This window comes from Gobio gobio, assembly GCF_949357685.1.
Source record: "Gobio gobio genome assembly, chromosome: 23".
NCBI lineage: Eukaryota > Metazoa > Chordata > Actinopteri > Cypriniformes > Gobionidae > Gobio > Gobio gobio.
The window spans coordinates 27,009,094-27,035,420 of NC_137119.1; the positions used below are offsets into that span (position 1 = coordinate 27,009,094).

Genomic DNA, 26,327 nt, shown 5'->3' on the forward strand with positions numbered 1-26,327 from the left:
TTGCCATTTTTTTGCGGTTTAATCTCCCACTGGCATATAAGAAAAACTACTGCTAAAAACGAAGTCAAAGTTATATTTGCATATTGAATTGTGACATCAAACAATTTGTTCACACAGTTTTTTACACAGAGTCTTAACTCTTAAGTAATCCATATCTCCAAATATATTTTTCAGTTTATAACATTTCAAACATTGTAATTTTGATAAGTCAAAGGAAGGTATCTTCTAGAGATTGAGCAAGTTTGGTATAAATCAAAAAGTCAATTACATAAACATAAATAAATATTACATTAAAAAAAATATTAATATTAAATAAAATATTATAAAAAACAGTAAATATCTTACCCAAATTAATTCATGAACGAACAAAAGAATACATAATATCAAAAAACTGTATTTTTCTTTAAAACTTTAAAACTAAAGACTATTAATTCATGACCTTCGTTTTGTTTTGCTCTATCCTCAGTGCTTACGCATTTGTCAATTCTCACCTAAGCTTACGCCATGCCTACATCATAAGTCCTACTTCATACGTTGGGTCAGAGGTCACCCTTTCACCGGATTTCAACTCTCTCATGAATGCGTGTACGGCGGTTGCCAAAAGCTAGTGAAAACATAGGGATATTTTTCATACAAAAACCCACTGGAGTCGTATGAATTCCTTTTATGATGGATGGATAGATGCACTTTTTGGAGCTTTAAATCTCAGGCTCTATTCAATGCCATTAAAAAGCTGGGAAGAGCCAGGATATTTTTTAATATAACTCAGATTGTGTTCGGCTGAAAGAAGAAAGTCATATACAAACAAGAATTATGGGTAAATTATACGATAATTAGCATTTTTGGGTGAAATATTCCTTTAAAAGGCACAGTTTTTAAGATTTTTGGATTAAAATATCCAAAAACCTCCAGAACAATGGTATATATTTTGTTGACTTACATTATCTCGGATGTTTCCGAGAATGTTTAAATCCAGAGAAATAAGCCTTTACCAGGACACGGACCGTGTCTGTGCGTCGCCTATCAATGACATCATACCCGCTTTACCCTCGATTTTTTATTTTATTTTATTTTATTTTGTAGAAACCATGGAAATACCAAAGACCCTTTAATATATTATAAGTTTTATTAGTCAAGGGGACAGCTGTATTACATTTATAGACAAAAAAATAATCATTGTTATATAGCTCATCACGTTTGTTTTACCATGCCTAATATCGAACTAGCTTAGTTTGCAACAAATGTCTCATAGTAGCTGCCGAGCGAACGCACGGAGTAACGGTTATAGTTACATAACTTATAGTACATAATTTAACACGCTCAAATGTATCTAATATGATAAAACAGCACAGCGTTACCCCACATACGCTTGACCGGAAGAAGCGGAAGTGGCAATTGTGGCATAACAAAAGTTCCGTTTCTCTCGAGCCGTGTGTCGCGTTCGTCTCTCATTAGCAATCAGTCCAGCGGCCTCGTTCCACTCCCAGAACACTTGGCCCTGCTCTGCTTCATACTATATTCGGCTGCGTCTGGGCCAAAAAGCTGCACTTGTACACACTACTACAGGTGTACTACAAGACTACAGCTGACTGCCATGTGCGTTTTGCACCTGCATGCAAGGAAATAAGTAATTCAAACCAAAAATGATTCAGACACCAGATATAATTTTTTACTAGTGGTTGCAGGACACTATAAGTGATGATAGCAATATAAACTAAACTGTGACATATACCCAACAAATCTTCATACAGTGGACTACCAGTAAAATGTATACAAATTTTGGGCCAAAATTATTCAGACACTTTGACCTGACCCTTTTTTGCTTAAGTGTTTTTTTCTTTAATTGCTAATGCGACCTTTTACACCACAGACTGAACAAAATGAAGCATTGCTTGGTCATTGGTTGACCTAAATTAGTATTATATAACTGGGTACTTAAATTTAACAGCTGACAGCTCATTGGTTGATTGTAATCCATTACTTTATAACAAAGTTAGTTTGTTCTGACTCATTTTAACTCTGAGATCTTGTCATATTTTATTACCATTTTCTAAACTATAGCAAATAAACTGATAATGTGAGAAAATGTTGAAGGTGACTAGGGTTGGGTACCGAAATCCGGTTCCAATATGGCACCGGTACTTATATAACCGGTATGTACCGGACCGAATCAGAACGCAGATTTCGGTTCCTCATTTCGGTGCCAAAATTCGAACGTGCTTTCGCGTGCTTTGGCTGCACCGAGCCAGAGACAGACGCTCAGCGCTGGTCACATCACAACTCATGACAACTATTCAGTGTTTTCAACGACATCATGTTTTTTCCAGGTTTCAGACATTTAAATGCTCATATGTAGGCTACTAGCAACAAAACACCCACTGATGTCTATGAAAGCGGCAATGACAATCCTTTCAGACGGTTATAATTTGACTAACGTTACATGTTTTATTCACATCAGATACATACATGCACATTATATAGTAACTATATAGTTTACTCTATTCTTCTTCCAGTTCACTGGTCACTTACTTTCATGTATTTCGTGAGACGAGAATTAACTCAAGTGTTGTAAATCCGACAGATCCGATTCTGAGGCATAAACTAACATGGCGCCGCCCATTGCGCTTTATAGATCAACTAACACACATTCACTCACACATTTGAACATCAGATAGTTCGTGACACAGTTAAGAAGTTTGTGAATATTTTGAATAAAAAGAAAAAGCTAAATAAACCCGATACAGCTGAGCCGTCAGCGCTATGGCGGCTGCTGTGTGTCATGTGAGAAACATGACGCGTCGCCATGGAAACAATAAGGCGATGCGTTCTAAAATATTTAGCCAGAGAATATGATCATATTTCAAAATAAAGCTGAAGCTCGAAGCTGGTTTGTAGCAGAGCAAGAATACAGACTCTGCTGTTATTACTGTAGCTGTTATTTAGAGTTATATTAGGCTTGTTGTAGTTGGGTTAGGTGGCTTACTTAGGTTTTACTGTGAATTTGTAAATAAGAAAATTATAATTTGTAAATAAGTAAATTGTGTTTTGTATTTATTTATATTCATACATTTAAGTATACATTAAACTTTTAATAAATGGTTCAATTTAAATAAAAAATAAATAAATAAAAAGCCATTTAATGTCGTCCACCTCGTTTTGTGGCCTTTTTTTTTTTTAAGTATCGGTTCAGGCACCGTTTAGGCACCGGAACCGTTTTAAAAGTATCGGTTTGGCACCGGAATCGAAAAAAACCCAAACGATACCCAACCCTAAAGGTGACTGAATACATTTTGGTTTGACTGTAAATCAGCAAGTATCAATAGTCTATATTCATCGTTCAAAAAGAGAAACTGAAGGACTGCGGATATACAACCGCAAAAAAAGCAGATATACCATTTTGAATATCAATCACGCTGATTCTTCATTCCAGGTGGCTCATGTTGTTATGCAAAAATTTGCGTATCGGAATGCTCAGGTAAGATGATGTAAAATTAGAACAGCCTTCTGTCTGTGCTGTCTTGACTTTGCTTGCGTTCATCTTTAGCGTTCATCGTTAGCTAAACTGAACAGCCAATCAGAGCGATCTCTCCCCAACGGCCCCAACGCCAATTCAACATGCTGAATTGGGTGAATCGGTTGAATCCCAACTATAACCAACGTGTGGAACAAAATCTAGGCTGACAGACGCTCACCAACGCCTGGCTGTTGGCCATCATCCGACTGTTAATTAACATTAAATAACAAAGTGGTAAATAAAGGCTTTGCAAAATGTAACAGAGTCAATGTGCAGTTCAGAGGTGGCTAAGCTACATTTGACGTAACTACAAACAACCCTCGCAGGGATCAAAATGTTCTGAAAAGCTGTTTTAATCGTCAAGACATTCAAAGACTTTCAGGGACCTCATCTATTCATTTATGCATCTATATGCATTTAATCTCATATCCTCATATATTTCAAATGTTGTCCACATGTGAACATGATTACATAGGGAGCCGTGTTTCAGTGCGAGTACAATAGAGGTCTCTCTTCAAGATATAACGCTTAAACAGTAACATACACTGTAATGAATATAATACAGCTTTAATGAGCACGACTGCCACAATTCAACACTGGAAACTGAATTTTTAATAGAAGTGCTAAGGCAGGATTATATAATTTCTTAAATTCAGTTCCTTAAATAGCTTTAGTTTGATTTATTTAGCAGACCGGCACTTTGGCTTTATTCAACCTTTAGCTTTAGACAGAAAACCACTGCAATGACACCGATTTAATTGCTTAATTTACCTGTTTAATTGTATTTTAGCACCATTCCAGGCAAATAAGAGAAAGACGTGCCCCTTGTTCTGTTGTGTTTATCTAAGCAAGCCAATGCTCTCTATTCTTCTCTTAAAGCACAGTAACATCTCAAGGATGAGAAAATAAAAAGGCTGTGATATGTGAGAGCTCAGAGAGCCGAGAAAGCCAAAGGAGAGAGAGCATAATTTTCAACAGTCTGCTGATGCTGCCATACCATTAGGCAGAGGCAACAATTTTGAAAAGAAATAAAGTCTCTGAGGTACATTATAAGCTCCACTTCTCAAAGGTCACAGCAGGATTGCAGCAAGCGTAGGAAATTACCACCGCAGATCCCAATTAAAACAGACCATATAGATTTTATCTGCACAACTAAGACAGGTGAGAGTCGACACTGTTACTCGTTTGCTTCAGAGGCGCCACGAGATCCTGTCATTACGCCTCCCTTCCACACTCACACTAACATTATGTTATGTTGATTGGATGGCTGCCAATCTAAGGTTTTGATTTTTAGTTCAACATTACTTTACACACTTTGAAACCAAACACACTGATAAAGCTGCATTACTACAAAAAAACATCCAGCCCACATGTAAGAAATGCAGTTTTTTTGGTAATGTGTATATTAAAAATGAATGAATTAATTAATATTAATGCATAAAACATATCAATACAAGGATCTAAATGCCAAAATTAGGTGAAATGAATAGCTATGCAATTTGAAGAGACTACTGAGGGTCATGGCAGGTAATCTACAACGTTTTGAGGAAAAATAAAAAAATAGTGGGTCGCGAGACCGTTCTGAGTGGGTCGTGGAGTACTCAAGAATATACGTGTTGTCTAATTTAATCTGCTGTCAGATGATATATTGTCTGTATATGTCTGTGTCTGTATTCTAATGTTATTTTCGTAGCTTGTTACGAAATAAATTCTCTCTCATCTCAGGAAACCAAACTTTCCTGTCCTGTCAGCTGTTATCCTGTGCTCATAGCACACACTCTTCAATTGCACGCGCAAATGCGCAGATGTACGCTGTATATCACTTAATATATAAAGCGCAAAGAAACTATGAGCATGCGTTACATTGTCAATTAGTAAGTCATGAAATAAAAGTAAATTACCAATAAATCACCTAACTGGTATGACGTACTGGGAAGGATTTGCATGCAGGTATGATGTTCATTCTATTCATCAGGAGCAGTTTTCATGTTTCATTAACAGTTCATGTTAGTATTGTGTATTCATCATGGTAACTGTTGTTTCCATAACTCAAAAATGCCACTTTATTTTCACTTTATGTTATTTTGTATATTTTTAAACCAGTGTGGTGGCTATATGTGACCCTGGACCACAAAACCAGCCAATTTTGGGACAATATGACAATATTTGGCGGAGATACAACTATTTGAAAATCTGGAATCTGAGGGTGCAAAAAAATCTAAATATTGAGGAAATTGCCTTTAAAGTTGTCCAAATGAAGTCCTTAGCAATGCATATTACAACTAATAATACATATTGATATTAATACATATGATATATTTATGGTAGGAGATTTACAAATTATCTTCATGGAACAAGATCTTTACTTAATATCCTAATGATTTTTGGCATAAAAGAAAAAAATTATAATTTTGACCCATACAAAGTATTGTTGGCAATTGCCACAAATATACCCATGCGACTTATGACTGGTTTTGTGCTCCAGGGTCACGTATATACACACATGTAGGCCTATATACACACATATGTAGGCCTACACGCATGCACGCACACATGCACGCATATATATATATATAAATAAAAAATAATTCCTAAAAAAGTGGGTTGCGACTTAATGACCATGAAAAGGCGGGCCCCATTGCCAAACCAGTTGAGAACCCCTGGTATATATAGTATGTATATACTATAAAAGTATATTATAAAAAAAAATAATAAAAAAAACTTACAATTATTAACAAATTTGAAATAATACATTAATAATAAATAAATGATATGAATACATAATACAAGTATCTAGAGTATGGATGTACATTATAAAAAAAAAAAAATCCTGATATATCAATATGATTGTATTGGCGCAGCTTTTGTAATTTACCCATTGGTCTCATCCTCCCGACTCTGAGCTGGATTCACAATACACTTTCTCAATGAGTTGTAAAGGGATTAAAAACAGCACTAACAAATCTGGCGAGACTCATCAGATTATCATGCTACACCTGACCTGCAATCAAAATAAGACGAACAATGAGCTAATTGAAAAAGACTGCTGAGGTGTTTTAATGTGATATGGTAAGACAAGAGAAACCCTCTACGTTAAAACACACACTCACAAACACACACACACACAGACAAATACAGATTGTGTGATGTGCTCTAACGCAGATTAATTCTAATGAGGTCAACACTCGGCTGTGAGCAAGAACCGTGTCCGATTTGGATAAATGCTCTCTAAGGATTTGGCTCTCTTGCAGAAATCCTGGAGGTTGGTAACTTGGGGATTAACACACTTCAGCACACACGTGCACACGGAGTGAGTGAGAGAGAGAGTGTGTGTGTGTGTGTAAACTTTACCCGTGTTATTCCGGTAGGTTCCAGTATGGCCAGGAGGGAGAACTTCTCCCTGGCTCTGGCTCAAGCTTCTCATGGGGACTTTCTGGTAGACTCTGTCTTCATATATGGGATCGATGTGATGCTCAGGGGACTGCAGAGGCCTCAGTTCGGGGCCCAGGTGAGTGTGCTGACTGCTGTAAGAACCTCGAGATCCTGCACAGAAGGCATTGTTCCTGTTAGTGTTAATGATTTTAACATGGAAGAAAAAGTCCTGCAAACCAAGTCCCTTATGAATGAGAACAACAATACGGGAGTGCTATTACATCATTGCGCTGATCCCAGATGAACATGATTGCTGGTTGGCTATCACACTAGACCTGCCAATCACAACATGTCCAAGGCATCAGAAAGCACATTAGTCAATATTTTCTGTGAAGATGATGTTTATGATACTTATGAAGCACAGAAGGAGGGCAAGTATTTTCAACATTCAACAGTAATCCACACTATATATATCTTGGCACATATATATAGTGAAGATAAAAGATGATAATAAATTGATATATGATTTTATGTTCAAAGCACCGTCCTTCGGATAAGACGTTAAACCGAGGTCCTGACTCTCTGTGGTCATTAAGGGTGCTTTCACACTTGGTTCGATTGCCTGGACCGAACCCGAGTTCGATTGCTCCCCCCTCCCCGTGCCCCCGCTGGACTGTGTTCATATTATATTATTTGGTTCCGAACCGGGGTGCGTTTGCGTCATCAACGCAGCAGCTGTTTAACCGGTTGCTTAGTAACGACAGCGAGCGTGAAGGCGGCGGAATGCATAGTGTTGCTCACCTCACTTTTATATTTTAGTTTTTTAACTGTTGGTTTTGTTTCTAAAGCTTCAGTACATAATGGCACTTGCGTCTATATGCCGCAAATGTACTGCAAATGCTCTAAAAAACGCTGAAGACGAGCAGAAATGAGATTTACAGCTCTCTGCTTGCAGTATGTCAGTCATGCTCGTCAGGAAAATGAGTGAGAAACACACAAACACACATTTTTATCAAATCAAACGTCATTAATAGCGGTTCACTTCCGCAATTTAGTACGATTGCGTTCACATCAGCAGCGAACCGTACCGGAGTTCACATGAACCGTACCCCAGACCACCCTTTTTAAGCGGACTCTGGTACGGTTTGCGGGTGCGCACCCGAGTTCGGAAGACCGCGTTCACATCATCCAAACGTAGCGAACTCTGACATCAATCGAACCCGGGTGCGCACCAAAACTGCTAGTATGAAAGCACCCTAAAAATCCCAGGATGTCCTACGGAAAAAGAGTAAGGGTGTAACCCCGGCATCCTGGCCAAATTTGCCCATTGGCCCCTGTCTATCATGGCCTCCAATCATCCCCATATCCTGATTGGCTTCATCACTCTGTCTCCTCTCCACCAATAAGCTGGTGTGTGGTGGGCGTTCTGGCGCAATATGGCTGCCGTCGCATCATCAGGTGGATGCTGCACATTGGTGGTGGTTGAGGAGATCCCCCCCTTCTATATGTAAAGAGCTTTGAGTAGCTTTGAGTCACAGGAAGAAGGCGAATGCTAACTCAACATTCACTCACATTCTCGCATTGATTCACACACTTTATATCTTTGCGTTGTCCCGGCCTATAGGGACGCTACACTCTACACACACACACTCACACTCACACACTTTAGAGAGTTGTTGTACATCAAGATTGGAGGTTTCTCCGGATCTTGGCAGCTTGTCTCACTGGTTTTCACTGAATGACAGAGATGTACTACTCTAAACGGCAATGCAAACAATCAGCAGAACGGAGATGCTTCCTCAAGGCCGTCGAAACAGAACAAGTATGTGCATGTTAATCTTCAAAGTACTGCAGTGTCCGATCTGCTTCTGGTGCGCTGTTGCTTTGCAGAATATAATTATATAATGTTCTGAAAATACGAAGGTGTAGATAGAGGGCATTTCGTGTAATCACCTTATCAGTGTCCGGCAGGCAAACGCTGCTCATCCCTAACCTGATTTCTTTAGTGTTTGGAGGAGATCCATCGGGATACATCCACAATCGCTAAAACCCTATAAACAGCTCTCTCACTCTGCTTTATCATCTGAGATGCTCTATTTTCTTGGAAAATGACAAGGTGGAAAAGATGAATGACATGAGATTCAGAGAATAACACATGAACTTTTGTAGATAACACCAATAGTTGATGTGAAAGCCAGGGGTTTTAAAACTGGTGTCTGGAGCCCCCAGGGAGATGCAAGAGGGTGTTTGAGGGTCTGGGGAAAATTTTAGAGAGAGAGAGAGAGAGAGAGAGAGAGAGAGAGAGAGAGAGAGAGAGAGAGAGAGAAAGAGAGAGAGAGAGAAAGATTTTACAAACAAGAATTTCAGTGCTCACAGTGCGCAGAAGTCACCAACTTTCTGCAGAGTCAATAGCCACCGACTTCCAAACTTAATGTGGCCTTCATATTAGCTCAAGAACAGTGCGTAGAGAGCTTCATGGAATGGGTTTCCATGGCCTAGCAGCTGCATCCAAGCCTTACATCACCAAGTGCAATGCAAAGCGTGGGATGCAGTGGTGTAAAGCACGCCACCACTAGACTCTAGAGCAGTGAAGACGTGTTCTCTGGAGTGACAAATCAGGCTTCTCTGTCTGGCAATCGATGGATTAGTTTGGCGGTTGCCAGGAGAACGGTACTTGTTTGACTGCATTGTGCCAAGTGTAAAGTTTGGTGGATGGGGGGGGGATGCTGTGGGGTTGTTTTTCAGGGTTTGGGCTTGGCCCCTTAGTCCTTAATGCTTCAGCATACCAAGACATTTGGGACAATTTCATGCTTCCAACATTGTGGGAACAGTTTGGGGATGGGCCCTTCCCGTTCCAACATGACTGCGCACCTGTGCACAAAGCAAGGTCCATAAAGACATGGATGAGCGAGTTTGGTGTGGACAAACTTCACTGGCCTGACCTCAAACCGATAGAACATTTTTGGGATGAATTAGAGTGGAGACTGCGAGCCAGTCCTCACAAATGCGCTTCTAGAAGATTGTTCAAAAATTCCCATAAACACACTCCTAAACCTTGTGGAAAGCTTTCCAAGAAGAGTTGAAGCTACTATAGCTGCAAAGGGTGCGCCAACTATTTTTAATATTTTGCATTAATACCAAGTAGAAAACAGAAAAGACAAATTCAAATTGTATACAAAGTAAATATTATCCAGATAATGTTTTAATTATATATTTTAGTTTAAATATGAATGTGATCATTTCATATTTATTATGGATTTAAAAAAAAAAATCATAAATATTTAGGCAACATTTGTGTTTTTTAACATTGGTGCCAGTGTATTACAGCGTCTCAAAATAATTGCTCTTAGCACTGTGACATTTTAAAAGCCAATTATTTCATTTTGGAAACAACATGTCATTAATATTTTATAATATTTTTCATCACAGTATAAAAGGGTCTTTAAAAACAAAATATAAAGCTGCTTTTATAATTTAGGAAGGGGGTCCCTTTACATTTCAGGGTCCATGACATGCAAGACTTCCAGCTAATTTTTTTAAGCAGGTCCAGCCTGGTTTATGCTGGTTTGGTGCCGGTCTGACTGGTAGACCAGCAAAGTCATAAAAAAAGAAGTCTTGCTGGTTAAGCTAGTTAAAAATCCTGTTGGGGACAGCAGCATCCAAACGCAACATATGCTGGTCTCTTCAACAGGGTAGACGCTGAGAGATATGGGCAGCCTGAGAGACGGACAGATGGCTAACTGGGCAGACAGAAGAACTGACAGACAAGCAGGAGGACAAGAAGAGACATGTAAGAACTGAGAGATAGACAACACCCTGTCACAGATGTTGCCAACAGGTCCAAGTGATTACAAGCAAAGCAGCACGTCTCACTGCAGGAGAAGCACAGCTTTTCAAAGGCAATTTGTTGGCTAAACTCTTTGTCCAAGTGAAGGATTCGGACTGACAGGTCAGCGGCTCCCACACAGACACCTATACAAACTAGCAAAACTGTTTCTGTTGGTGAGGAGACACACGTAACATCCCTTCTATCTGCCCTCACGCTCCCTACCCACCTAATGATGAAACTTTACATCTAAAAGAGAAATCCACATGCCTTTGATACAGCTGGCTGAATAAATAGGTTTGTCCATCTGGTTCACATTTGGAACAACTTAGACAAGCGTTCCAAAGCACCTCTTCACTGTCTAATCACAGGCGTCTGAACATAGGCAGTGCATTGTGTTCTCTGTTAGCTGTCATTGAAGCGTGAGGATGAGAGATCGAGTGTAGGATCTAATGTAGTACCTAGTGAAGCTCTCAGGCTAAACCTGTCAATTAATCTCAATTATAAAAACATATAGCTTCAGCTCTAAAATCTGAGCCATATTCAAAACCGTTTCAAAAAATCAATACACATACAGATGACCGCCTATCAGTTTAATTATGCATTAATGTGTCAAGTTGCTAAATTGATTGGCAACAATATTCAGCCTTTTTAGCTGTATTATTTGGGTTTTTATATTAGAATTGTTTAATTTTATGATCATTCTTCTTTTTCTTCTTCATAATAATAATAATAATAATAATAAAAATAATAATAGTGTATTAATTTCCTAATAAATAAATTACATTTAATAATACATTAACACCAACAATAATAGTTGTTGTTGTTAAATAATTTATTATGAACTTATTATTACATATGTATTTATTATTAAAATAACATTTTATACTTAAATTTATATATTTATAATTATTATAATTATTATAATTATTATTACTACTACTACTACTACTAGTACTAGTACTACTACCACTACATTTAAGTACAAATACATTACATAAATATAAATAATTTGATTGATAAATTAATAGAATTGTATAATATTTTTTATAAATAATAATAATAATATTAACAATAATAATAATAATACATACATAAATATAAATACAATGTGTTATTTTAATAATAAATACATAAATATAAATACAATGTATTAATTTAATAATACGTTTAACAACAATAATAGTTGTTGTTGTTAAATATTACTATTAATATTAATTATTAAACACCATTTATTATTAAAATAAATTAAATTTATTTTATAATTATGTATTTTGAAATTTATTATTATTAGTAGTATTATCATATCATTGTTATTTTTTGATTAATATTATTTTTTCATTATTAAAATATTTTATTCTTAAAGATATATTTTTAATGTATTACTATTATCATTATTATTATTATTACTACTACTAGTAATAATACTACCACTACATTTAAGTAAAAATACAAATATTACATAAATATATATTATTTTATTGATAAATTAATAGAATTTTATAATATGTTTTATAAATAATAATAATAAATACATAAATATAAATACAATGTATTCATTTAATAATACATTTAACAACAATAATAGTTGTTGTTAAATATTATTATGATTAATTATTAAATACAATTTATTATTAAAATTAATTATATTTATATTATAATTATGTATTTTGCATGTATTTCGAAATGTATCATTATTATTAGTAGTATTATCATATTGTTATTTAAAAAAATATATTATTTATTCATTATTAAAATAATGTTATTCTTAAATGTATATTTTTTTATGCATTATTATTACCATTATTATTATTATTATTACTACTACTACATTTAAAAATACAAGTATTATTTAAATTAAATTAATACATTTCATAATATTTTAACAACAACAACAAGAACAATAATCAATATGAAAGGGATAGTTCAAATTTAAAAATGGAACATGACGGTGAGTTATTTAGCAAAAAATGTAAGCCTTTAGGCTATTAAAAATAGGCCAAACTACCGGTTTCAAAATGATATACATCAGCACAGCAAAGAAAACTGACTTCAAATGATTTCATGGTGCCTCGAATGGTTTACTGCTCTTACAAAATTATGGTCTTACAAAAAATACTAACGTAAACGTATCTTCTACTAAAGGAGTAAATCAACAGGAACAATGATAGTAAAGTACAGAGTATATCATCAAGACAAACCTTTTCTAGCTCTACAAATACATTTGCTCTAAATAGGCCTGTATTTTCAAAGTACTTTCATGCTGATGCTCATGTGAAGTGAGAAGCTTTATCAGGAGTCATTTTAACCACTCAAACCAGAAAATAATGTTTTTTCCTATAGAAACACCATGTTTCTGCACTGTTTACCATGATTCTCCATCATTGAACTGCACTTTTCACCATATCTATGCTGCTTTTGCTTTTGCAGAGGAAACACAAGCACTAAAGTCCATCTTTCTCAGTCTCAGTAAGAGTCCAACTCTGCTATTCTCTGTCACACGGCCTCCAGCTGTAATGACACACATCATCAGCCCCTCACCATCAATCCCTCCATATACTACATCATGAAAGACATGCTCACCAAACGCATCAAATACCCTCGAGAAATAAACAAAGTCTCTTGTCTATACTACGTAATTGCCTTCAGATCTAATCAGCTTTCGGTCAGCGCACCGGTGGGTGGACTGGGCTCTTTTTCTCGGTCCATGGCCAGCATGCTGGAGCACTCCCATTGCACGGATACTGGTGGAGGTGTACGGCCACAGGACGGCGGACTTTAATCAAAGAGACAAGCGGGAGAGCCGGTGATGGCTCAGCACGGGCTGAGGGACAGTTTGGCACTGGCCCGCTGTTTCCCATTGTGCACCTGTTTCCCTCAGCGGGTTTGATGAAGAGCTGACAATGTGGCAGGTAATATAGGGCAGTAATCAACAATACCTTACACAGGCCCACAATCGGCCTGTTAAGCGGGTGATTTAGATAACAGGCTCCCGCTCTGAATGCAGTGGTGTTTCTGGCTTATTGCATAAAACGTCTGTGAATTTCTGAATAAAATAACTTGCCCGCCGCAAGCTGGGCTGTGTGGTTATATGCTCGGCTCTTTTTTCTTACCCAACACCCGACATGACATTAAGAGATGAGAGTGGTGTGCACATAATCATTTTACTAATAAAAATTCACTAAATACCATTTAATATGTATACATTAATTTGTTTTTAAAGGAACACTCCACTTTTTTTGAAAATAGGCTCAATTTGCAACTCCCCTAGAGTTAAACACTTGAGTTTTACCATTTTCGAATCCATTCAGCCGATCTCCCGGTCTGGTGGTATAGCACTTTTAGCATAGCTTAGCAAAATGAAAGGAAAATGAAAATTTGCGATTTTATAGACCGATATGGCATTCCTGCGTAATAATCAAGGAACTTTGTTGCCACAGGTGCAGCGGCACAGTGATATTACGCAGCACCTGATTATTACTGCGCTTGATTATTATTACGCAGGAATGAGAGTATAGTTCCTAGCCGTATCCGCCTAGAAAATTGCAACTTTTCATTTTCCGTCGGTCTTAGTACACAGTAAAAAAAATTCAGGTCTCCAATTGAAAATTTTCTAGTGTCCGATCACATCTACATTTTTCAGTTGGCCAAATTGAATTTCTGTGAATTGATGCAATTTAATTAAATTAAAATTCAAGAAATTCAATTTGGCCAACTAAACATTTTCAGTCACTAGAAAATTTTCAATTGGAGAACAGATTTTTTTTTTACAGTGTAGCTGCACGATGTAACCACAGAAGAGTCAAGTTTTAAATAGGAAAAATATTGAAACTTTGGTCATTTTTTTGAGCGAGATGCTAACGGTCTAATCAGATTCAATGATGTATGCTAAGCTATGCTAAAAGTGCCACCGCCAGACCCGGAGATCGGCTGAATGGATTCGAAAACGGTAAAACTCAACTGTTTAACTCCAGGGGAGTTGGAAAATGATCCTATTTTCAGTGTTCCTTTAACTCAATTATTTCCTTTGAACACTCCATTCCAAAATTTTGTATTTGAAGAAATTCATATTTGTATTCAGTAAGGATGCATTAAATTGGTCACATTAAAGCCATTCAAACTGTTTAACAAGTGATTTCTATTTCAAATAATGCTGTTCAGCAAAATCAGCATATTAGAAAGATTTCTGAAGGATCATGTGACACTGAAGACTGCACTAATGATGCTAGAAATCCAGCTATGCCATCACATGAATAATAAAATAAAATGTATACAACTTTCTTTTATATACAGTATTTTTTGTGTTTTTTTAACAAATTGAACATATGTAAATGAATTTAGATGTGTGTAATTGGATGATATCAGTTAATAAAAGCAGATTGTTGTTTACAGGCTTAATTGTGATAAATGGAAATTAAAAAATAACAGGTTAAAGCAATTAATGAAGCTATTAAACCAAACACATTGAGGAGTTTAAAAGCATTTTGCTTTAAAAGCATGAGTATTTTCTTTGTTTGCTTTCTTTTTTATTTTAAATCAAAGCCTGTTGTCTTTGACCTAAGATTGATTGAGATCATTTTCTACATAGGCGAGAATTACTGTAATGTTAATTGCAAAAATAGCAACACTAATTACAACAACAGCCACGTATGGTATATGCCTGAATAAATGAATTGTTTCTGCACCTCTTTGATGTCTAACTGCGGAGCGAGAATGAGTCTTCATATCAAAGTGCTATGTTCCTTCAAAGGAAGAGCTGAAGTCTCTCGACTTAAGGGGCTGAATGTAGGGATCAGTAAAGACAGCATGCATGGGAAACAAATGTGGTTCCCTAGGTGCTTTCGATGTGAAAACTTATATGAGTATCAAATTTCTCTGTCTACCATAGAGCTGTATTTATTTACTCAGGTTCCATGGGTATTTACGTAATTCTGATAACAGAGAATTCATTAATGTTCAGACTTTGATGTTTGTTAGTAAGTTCTCAATGTTAGAGGCAATCAAGTCAACACTATATTATGTCTATATGCACTATATTGCCAAAATTATTGGGACACCCCTCATTGAATCATTGAATTCAGGTGTTCCAGGGCCACAGGTGTATAAAATCAAGCACCTCGGGGCATGCAGACTGCTTCTACAAACATTTGTGAAAGAATGGGTCGCTCTCAGGAGCTCAGTGAATTCAAGCCTGGTACTGTGATAGGTTGCCAACTGTGCAATAATTCCATTTGTGAAATTTCATCACTACTAAATATTCCATGGTCAACTGTAAGTGGTATTATAACAAAGTGGAAGCAATTGACTGTTCGCAAAGACCCGCCCCCTTTAGTTACTGTTGCTATGTCCGACAAGCCATGGTGCTCTCACACCACACACATTCTCACGTAGAGAAAATACATCGTGGAGCAAAGTGGACACTGACAACACGCCGACAGACAGGACAGAGCAAGTTACTTTTGATTTGAAACAAAGTCTCAACTTTTAAATTGTCATATTTTAAAGAAATTTAAACAATAAATACCGTTTTGTGGCTCTTTAATGTGTCGTGATCGCTGTAGCGCCTCAGTTAAAGCTGCTCGCGAACCGATTATCTCTTCCTTCTAGTTCATTGATAAGCATGAAATAAACATGAATGAACACTTAAATAAATGTTGTTTCAACTGCGGAAAAGACGTCAGTACACACCGTTTTGTCCACCGACATTAATCTACTAACTCTCCTGACTGCTTTGTTGGACAAAACGGCAGATTCGGCGATGTGATTGGTCAGATCGCCTGTCAATCAAACTTGCGGCGAAGGGTGAATTGGGAATAACAGTGGTAGGCCATGTAAAATCACAGAGCGGGGTCAGCGGGATTATGGTGTGGGGTTGTTTTTCAGGGGTTGGGCTTGCCCCCTTAGTTCCAGTGAAAGGAACTCTTAATGCTTCAGCATACCAAGACATTTTGGACAATTTCATGCTCCCAACTTTGTGGGAACAGTTTGGGGATGGCCCCTTCCTGTTCCAACATGACTGCACACCTGTGCACAAAGCAAGGTCCATAAAGACATGGATGAGCGAGTTTGGTGTGGAGGAACTTGACTGGCCTGCACAGAGTCCTGATCTCAACCCGATAGAACACCTTTCGGATGAATTAGACCAGAGACTGCGAGCCAGGCCTTCTCGTTCAACATCAGTGCCTGACCTCACAAATGCTCTTCTAGAAGAATGGTCAAAAATTCCCATAAACACACTCCTAAACCTCGTGGAAAGCCTTCCCAGTAGAGTTAAAGCTGTTATAGCTGCAAAGGGTGCGCCAACTTCATATTAAACCCTACGGATTAAGAATGGGATGTCATTATAGTTCATGTGCATGTAAAGGCAGGCGTCCCAAAACTTTTGGCAGTATATACACACCCAATACAATATATATATATACACACTCAATATTTTTTTTTCACATATAGGCTGAAGAGTGTGACATTTCTTTTACACTATATGTTGCTTTTATATAAAATAAAAATCATATTAACACTGTAGACATAATTTTGTCAGTTACTGTGTGTACTTGCTCCTCTGCAAATTAAAACTGTTCCAAACAAAGTCAAAGAACAATAACATTTTTGCAAAAAAGCAGAGGCGCTTTTGACTGAAGGAGAAAAAAAAAATCACAACTAAGCTTTTTCAATGTTTTTGATTGAATCAGTTGAATTAATGATTATTGATCCACTCATATAGACATTACGGGCCAGATATACTAAACATTGCTATGTGTTTTCGTATTTTAATTTAGCTTTAATTTATTTCAGCAAATAGTTGTCAGTGTGAATGCTCCTACACTTCAAAGCTGATCAAAATCAATAATACGTTTCAAACAGTCTGCCAAGTCGCCAACTAGCACAAAGTTGTCTGCACACTGATGTACTTGTTTTTGTTTCCTGCTGCTGTTTGGATTGAGATTGTAGTTGAGCGTTTATCAGAAAATACATTCCCAGATTACAGCAAGTAATGGACTTGTACTGTTTTCATGGGTGTCTGAAAGTATTTCACGCTTCAAAAACGTCCCCAAAGAAACACCCACACAATGTTTGTTATTGTTGCGACGTGTAAATCCCAGTTGACTAGTCAAAGGCAGGTCAGGATTTGTTACTCACCAGCAAGGCTGCCTGGTCTCTGTAGAGTGGCGGTAGCGTAGAGATCGTGGGATATCTTGTACTGCTCAGACGAGTGCACCAGCCTTTTGGTGGGTGAAAGCGTGGCGTAACTAGACACTCCGGCGGTCTGCAGCTGCTGATAGATAGGTGATGCGTTATTGGGTGGAGACGCTAACCGGTGCGGGGAACCTGAAGCGTGAGTACCAGGTGATCCTCCGATGCCCACCGCATTGATCGGCGAGCTACTGCTGTAGGATTTCGCAAGCCTGCCCGGAGAAGGCTTGGGGGAGGCCGAGGAGGACGAGGAGGGCAGGCGCTGGGTGGTGGCGTAACCGGGTGTGTCGGAAGCCGAGCCCAGGCGCTGCAGTTTAGTCGGGGATCCGCTGGACTGCATTGAGTTCAGGGGCGAGCTGACGCGCTGGGCAGGCAGAGTAGAGCTGGAGTAATATAGGCCCGGGCCGGACGCTGCAGATGCATGCTGGGAACCGGACAGCAGGGCACCGCCATGGCTCTGACAGGAGTCGCCCGCCGCGAGCTGGGCTGCACGGTTAGATGTCACCTAGGAGAAGAGTAAGAGAACTGTTATATTTAAAACTTTATTCAAAACAGATCCTATTTTTTTTTTTTAAAGAGAGGGGAAAAAAAGGATCTGTTATTTCACCCTTATGTTGTTTCTTTCTTCTATGTAAACACAAAAGAATATATTTTGAAAGAAGATTTTTCAAAGAGTTGCATTACCATTCAAAAGTTTGGCAGCAAGATTGTGTGTGTGTGTGTGTTTTTTTTAAATAAATAATACTTGTATTCAGAAATGATTTCGATGTCAAATAAATGGTGTTCTTTTGAACTTTCGAAATCAAGTATCCTGAAAAAAAATATTATAGTTTGCACAAAATTAAGAAAGCAGCACTCTTTTCAGCACTCATAATTAGAAATGTTTCTTGAGCACCAAATCAGCATATTAGAAGGATTTCTGAAGGATCATGTGACACTGAAAACTGGAGTAATAAAGGCTGCTGGAAAATTCAGCTCATTGGTTCTTGCACGTTACATGACCAAATATCATGGAATTTGGGGTTTGTGCTGCCATAATGGATGTAGTCTGTTGTTGAGTCATATTGATTCATTTTACGCTCTTTTGGGAAAGTTTTTGACCCTAAAGACTTTCATATTATGACAAAATGACCAAAAACATTCACCAAAATATCTTCTTTTGAGTTCTACAGAAGGATGAATGTTATAATAGTCTTGATTTTCGAGTGAACTATCCTTTTAAGTTGGCTTACTTGACATTCAGATGGTGACATACGAGACAAGGGCATAAAATCTTCTCACAAAGCCTTAAAAATCACAATAATTCCCTTGAAAGTAATAGAGTCAAGCTTGTTTCCTGGACGCATAAAAAAAAACTGTAAACGGAAGTTATTGCATATACATACACAGCCATATGTCGCAGTTCCTCATGGGATCACCACCCCTTATGTCAATGGATGTTACATCGCCCGGAATTCAGAAGGGCAGGCGGGCACAGATACACTGGGGCAAATTAATGCTGGCCCATTGCCAGTCATTAAGAAAGAGGCTTGGTGTGTGAATAAACATTTCTTCCTTTAGATTCCTTATAATCACCATGACGATTATGGGTGATTACAATGAAACATTAGTTCCACTGTTTCTCATTTACAGAAAGCATGAAACCTGATTATTCTTATTCAGAAGAAATTAGGTTATTTTTAAACTGGCAGTCAGTGCAATTTCCAGTGGGGGGGGGGGGGGGGGGAGCTTAGCTGGGTTTTTTTCTCCTTCATTGCATTGATATCAGGTAATAATATTCAAAGAGAGAGTTGAATAAATATGAGGCAAAGGTCCTGAAAATGGAGAGAATGATTGCACTAGAAAAGTGTATGACATTTAAAGCTAAACCGGAGACTGTTAAGAACAGTTTTCACTGTATAGGTGGAATGTATTAGAATTAGAAACTTAAAAACCTTGAAAATAAATACAAATAAATAAATGCCAGGTTCAGACAACACAACATCAGCCCGATTTTGCAAACCACAATGGGCATCAGGATGCAAGAAACTATTGTTTCATCTCGCATAGTGTGTCATATTGGACGACAAAGTCTTTGGTGATCATAATTTTTCCAGATAAGACCTTTAACGTCAAAATTCCTGTAACAGGTGCAAAATTTCTATAAACCAATAAAATTGGATAGATTAGAGATGCTGGGTTTAGCCTGCTGGGTCATTTTATTGGGTAATTTTGTATATTTTTACCCAGTGCTGGGTAGTTTTGTAACTCAGCTGCAGGGTCATCACATACCTACCAAGCGCTGGGTCTGTGTACCCAATGTTGGGTAGTCCGTTCCAAACTAGATATATTGTTGACGGTCATTTTGTGTTCTGTTCTGAGAGTAACTAGCCTGGTCCAACCAGACTCTCATACAGTTAATTTGTACAGAGAGTCTGGCCACTCTCCATTAACAAGCGCTAACTTCCTTGAAGGTGGGTATAATCTGTTGAAGTTTAAAACTATTGGATCTTCCCAGAGCCACTCTGGACCTGCCATAACCAATTGCTAACGTTTGGTCGTGCCCATCTCAAACTAGCGCACGCATTAATGTCATCGTTCTCAGCCACTCCCTCTGTTCGCTGTTTGGACCGGTTAAAATTTGACCGGAGAAAACCAGAGAATATACCGCAATCCCAAACGGAGTACTGAAGGAAAATGAAAATTGAGCGGAAGTACGTAGGAGAGCGGAGACAGGCTAGAGAGAAATGTCCAGAGGGGAAAATTCCTGAATGAAATTAAGGTTTGTATTACATTGTATTCCTATCAAATTTATAACTGTACAAAGAGGAAAATGCCTGTAGTGTCACATTTGACCTTTTTTGTTTACATGTACGTCGTAGCTAACGTCTGCTAGGAACGCTAGCTGAGTGACGCGCCGGCGCCACCAGGACGTTTCACCTCCAGCCAAACAAATGTACGACCAGGGCTGAAACACCACGCAACATCGCTATCATCATGTGTAAAAGTTGACGAGCGTCCAGTGACTATAATAGGAGCACTGTGCACTAGTGCACTAGCATCGCAGCTGTGGTTGAACTATGCGCTTGATGGGTTGAAACTTAAATGTCTGACAGGTGAGATGGCACAAGGTAAAGCTGTTTTATGTAACTTTTTAAAAATGAATATATTGTCATTTAATGAAATGGAACAGCCTACTGATACCAGTTTTCTTCCCACAGATTCCCAACAACTGCTCTTGCTGCTCCTGGCACGTCCTAAAACATTTACTAAATGTTTTTGAATATTTTATGATTGTAAAAGATTGTAATGATTGTTCCTGTCCTATATAAACCAGACTATATATATATATAAACCGGATTTATATAGTTCCTGTCCTATATATATATATATATATACACAGGTGCTGGTCATATAATTAGAATATCATCAAAAAGTTGATTTATTTCACTAATTCCATTCAAAAAGTGAAACTTGTATATTATAATAATTCATTACACACAGACTGATATATTTCAAATGTTTATTTCTTTTAATTTTGATGATTATAACTGACAACTAAGGATAATCCCAAATTCAGTATCTCAGAAAATTTGAATATTACTTAAAAAAACAATACAAAGAAAGGATTTTTAGAAATCTTGGCCAACTGAAAAGTATGAACATGAAAAGTATGAGCATGTACAGCACTCAATACTTAGTTGGGGATCCTTTTGCCTGAATTACTGCAGCAATGCGGCGTGGCATGGAGTCGATCAGTCTGTGGCACTGCTCAGGTGTTATGAGAGCCCAGGTTGCTCTGATAGTGGCCTTAAGCTCTTCTGCATTGTTGTGTCTGGCATATCACATCTTCCTCTTCACAATACCCCATAGATTTTCTATGGGGTTAAGGTCAGGCGAGTTTGCTGGCCAATTACGAACAGGGATACCATGGTCCTTAAACCAGGTACTGGTTGCTTTGGCACTGTGGGCAGGTGCCAAGCCCTGTTGGAAAATGAAATCTGCATCTCCATAAAGTTTGTCAGCAGCAGGAAGCATGAAGTGCTCTAAAACTTCATGGTATACGGCTGTGTTGACCTTGGACCTCAGAAAACACAGTGGACCAACACCAGCAGATGACATGGCACCCCAAACCATCACTGACTGTGGAAACTTTACACTGGACATCAAGCAACGTGGATTGTGTGCCTCTCCTCTCTTCCTCCAGACTCAGGGACCCTGATTTCCAAAGGAAATGCAAAATTTACTTTCATCAGAAAACATAACTTTGGACTACTCAGCAGCAGTCCAGTCCTTTTTGTGTTTAGACCAGGCGAGAAGCTTCTGACGCTGTCTATTGTTCAAGAGTGGCTTGACACAAGGAATGCGACAGCTGAAACTCATGTCTTGCATACGTCTGTGCGTAGTGGTTCTTGAAGCACTGACTCCAGCTGCAGTCCAATCTTTGTGAATCTCCCCCACATTTTTGAATGGGTTTTGTTTCACAATCATCTCCAGGGTACGGTTATCCCTATTGCTTGTACACTTTTTTCTACCACATATTTTCCTTCCCTTCGCCTCTCTATTAATGTGCTTGGACACAGAGCTCTGTGAACAGCCAGCCTCTTTTGCAATGACCTTTTGTGTCTTGCCCTCCTTGTGCAAGGTGTCAATGGTCGTCTTTTGGACAACAGTCAAGTTAGCAGTCTTCCCCATGATTGTGTAGCCTACATTACAGAACTAGACTGAGAGACAATTTAAAGGCCTTTGCATGTGTTTTGAGTTAATAAGCTGATTGTGGCACCAGGTGTCTTCAATATTTAACCTTTTCACAATATTCAAATTTTCTGAGATACTGAATTTGGGATTTTCCTTAGTTGTCAGTTATTAAATTAAAATGAATAAACATTTGAAATATATCAGTCTGTGTTTAATGAATAAATATATTATACAAGTTTCACTTTTTGAATGGAATTAGTGTAATAAATAAATACCTGTATATACAGAACAGATTTTATTTCATTTTTATTATATAACATGAAAAACCTTCAATCTCAAATTGACTGACCCAGCAAATGGGTTTAAGTATAAAACCCAACAAGCTGGGGAAAAATAACCCAGCATGTGTTCTGTCCAATATTTACCCAGCGCTGGGTTGCCAAATAACCCAGACATTTTAACCCATCATTTGTTAGAGTGTAAGACCTTCAACGTAAAAATTCCTGTCACAACAGGTACAACATTTCTATAAACCAATAAAATTGGATAGATTAGAAAGAAGCCAGGAAATGGATAAATGATTGGCTTGGGTAAGAAGAAAAAAATAAAAATAATAATAATAGTATTAAAGCCAGTTATACTTCATTTTCCTTGTCCTGCTCCGTCTCGCAGCACAGTCGTGTTCGCACGGATTTTAAAGTACTCAACCGTGTGGATTCGACACGTGCAGTACAGTTGCTTTTCTATACTCTACAAGCTGGCTGCACTGAGTGGTGTCATTTACGGGACATCCGCTCAAAAGGTCGAAAAAAGAACAGTAGCGGATTCGCCATAGCACGCAAAGTTTAGAAGAAGAACCAAAACAACAACAATGAAGCAGCTTTGTATTGCTCTCGTCACACTCTTCGTCGTCTACTGCACAACACATCACAACTGCATATTACCACCTACTGTACTCTTCTGTCCTTGAATATAGGCTATTGCACTGATGTCCCCAAACAGACATTGCGTGGATTTTTGCAGAACGCGGACGGCTAAAGTATACTTTGAGCTTTAGTCATTCAACCTCACTAATTACTCACTAATTGATTGTTGGGCAACTTGGTGATCATCGCAACCCAGGGATGGGCAACATCGTTCCTGGAGTGCCGCTGTCCTTCCGAGTTTAGCTCCAACCCTAATCAAACACACCTGAACAAGCTAATCAATTTCTTCAGGATTACTAAGGCAAGAGGCAGGTGTGTTTTTTTTATCAGGGTTGGAGCTTAACTCTGCAGGACAGCAGTCCTCCAGGACTGACGTTCCCCATCCTTGTCATAACCCATTCCTAACTGGCAAACATCTTTGCCTTGTCGACATGCTTTCATATAATCTGAAGGTTGTGAGATCAAGCTTCACATTGGACAGTGTTGTACAACCGCATTGCGACTGAACAATGACAATAAAGAGCATGACCAACTTGGCCAAATCGTGATCATCTGATTTGTTGAAGACTATCACTGTACATTCTTGATGCAGGGCCTTTATATCAACATGATTCTTCTAGGTATCCTGAAGCCCTGCTTTGAGATGGTTTACTATAAAGAATGAAAGAATAAGGTTCTCCTGTGATATCAGGCTGCAAAAAGCTTTTTCGGTTGAAACTGTAATCTTTATTTTCAAGAGTGTTCTGCTTCTGATAAGGCTTTAATGAATGAGATAGAAGAGATGGAAGAATCCTCTCCAGAAAAAAAACTCTCAAGATAGGATTGTGAAGATTTAAAAAAGGCGTTTAATAGCTCAATATCATGTTATACCAAGGTGTAATGCAATTATACCATCATTCCTCTGCCAAATGCTTTATCTCTCCATCTCTCTCTCTCTCTCTCTCTCTCTCTCTCTCTCTCTCTCTCTCTCTCTCTCTCTCTCTCTCTCTCTCTCTCTCTCTCTCTCTCTCTCTCTCTCTCTCTCTCTCTCTTACTAAGAGGGAAAACTGAATCCCGGCATAGAGAGAAGAGGAACACCTACTTGAAAAGACTGTTACTGGTTCCTGATGTGGATGAATTATTTAGGGAACAAGAGGTTTATGGTGTTAAAAATATCTACATAAAAGCACCTAACTGATGTGTTGTGTTATATAAACCCATCCTGGAGCAGACAAGCCCTCTTCAGATTACCCAGCCTCCACAGAATCAACCCAACAGTCCGCACAAACACAGATGAGAAAGAAAAAGAGAGATGCTGGAAACACAATGCATGTTTTGAGAAACCCCATTAATTTAAAATGAGAATGTTTTCAGAGAATCTTTGCAGAGAAGCCCTCCTCAACTGTCTCAGAAACAAGTCCGGAGGGCAGAGGAGGCTGGGCATCTTTCATTAAAAGACAGAGGGCCTATGTGTTCATTAAAAGTGTCAAAGGATGAGAGAGGGAAGAGAGCAAAAGGGAGGGCGAGGGAGTGAGAGAGTGAGGATGTGCCAATGTCAGCTTTATCGGGACCAACAGCTCAGGCACTTCTTCTGTCATTTGCATGCGTTAGACATCCGGTTAATTAGCAAACATGGAGGAAATTAAATATTTGTGGTCTGAACAGACTTCGTACCTTTTTTACGGGAACATTCTTGCTTGTAGCAGGTGCGTGCGACTCATTTAAAAGAAATGAAAGTTGGGAGAAACCACCCTGCAGGCTTTGCTGTAATTACAGTCTCATCAACAGGGCACAATTTAACTCCCCGGATAATGACAAAGTTTGCCTTGCACATGCTTGCCGCTCGATGCAATGCAGTACCACTGGCGTCTGCTAACAAATGCTTCGGTCTTGCAGTTAATTGCTTTAATCGGGTCTCGGAATCACTTTTTAGGCAGCAGCTTGAAACATGATCCCAGCTGGAGCCCGGGAATCATTCACGCCAGTCCCAAAAAAAAGCAGAATCGCTACAACATCCCTGATCACGAGGGACTCGCGGTGCAGAACGGAGCCGTCACGTCGAAAACCAGAGAGAGAGGAGGTGAAAATACAAAAGTGAGGGATGGGTTTGTAACGAGACCAGGAGGAAATAAGGAAAGAAGAAGCGCTCACCTGGTTGTAGCTGTGCACGGCTCCTCCGGGCTGGCCACTGGAGCGTGGAGGGGGCTGAGGCTGCTGGGTTTGAGGTGCGGACAAGCAGTCACTCAGGGCCAGGGTCTGGTTACTATGGTAGCTGGCGGAGTACTGGAGGGAGCCCTCTGGGTTCGAGCTGAGCTGCAGTGAGCTCTGAGAGAGCAGACTCGGTCCTGTGTGCAGAGCGCCAGAGCGAGAGAGCGAGAGAGAGAGAAAGAGAGAGAAAGAGAGAGAGAGAGAGAGAGAGAGAGAGAAAGAGAGCAATTTCAGCAAGGCAGCAATGCAGCCCTCAGCCTAGCAGAAATGGCATACATAATTTATTAGAAGGGGAGGAGTGAAATAGAGAGAGAAGCAAAGGAGCGAGCGTAAGACAGCACGAGAGATGGGGGTTAAAATGACAAGAGAAAACCCACAAGCTAAAGAATGTGCGAGAGGAGAGAAACCAATAAAAATGAAGTGTGTTAATGTTTGTGTGTCTGAAAACAACTGAAGAGCTGGCAGAACTAGGGATGGGCACGAGGATAATTGATCATGATCAGTCATGATGATACTATAATGGAGTGCTGACTTTTTTTCATTTAAACTTCAAAACATTTAGTAACAACTATACACAAATGTGTAAAAAAAGACACATTTATTTTTGAATAAGTTAATGGTTACGGTATCATTT

The 26,327-nt window shown here is 38.5% G+C and overlaps 1 protein-coding gene across 1 annotated transcript in view; it reads right to left on the bottom strand.

The window, feature by feature from the left end:
* Positions 1–25,925, bottom strand: part of ctnnd2a (catenin (cadherin-associated protein), delta 2a) — a 218,575-nt gene extending 192,650 nt beyond the window's left edge. Inside the window, exons 1-3 of the mRNA XM_079806697.1 lie at positions 25,637–25,925; positions 17,850–18,408; positions 6,866–7,057 (exon numbers count right to left, since the gene is read on the bottom strand). Coding sequence (XP_079662823.1) covers positions 6,866–7,057; positions 17,850–18,243 — 586 coding nt within the window. The 5' untranslated portion in view covers positions 18,244–18,408; positions 25,637–25,925. The remainder of the gene's footprint in view (positions 1–6,865; positions 7,058–17,849; positions 18,409–25,636) is intronic.
* Between the last annotated feature and the right edge of the window lie 402 nt (positions 25,926–26,327).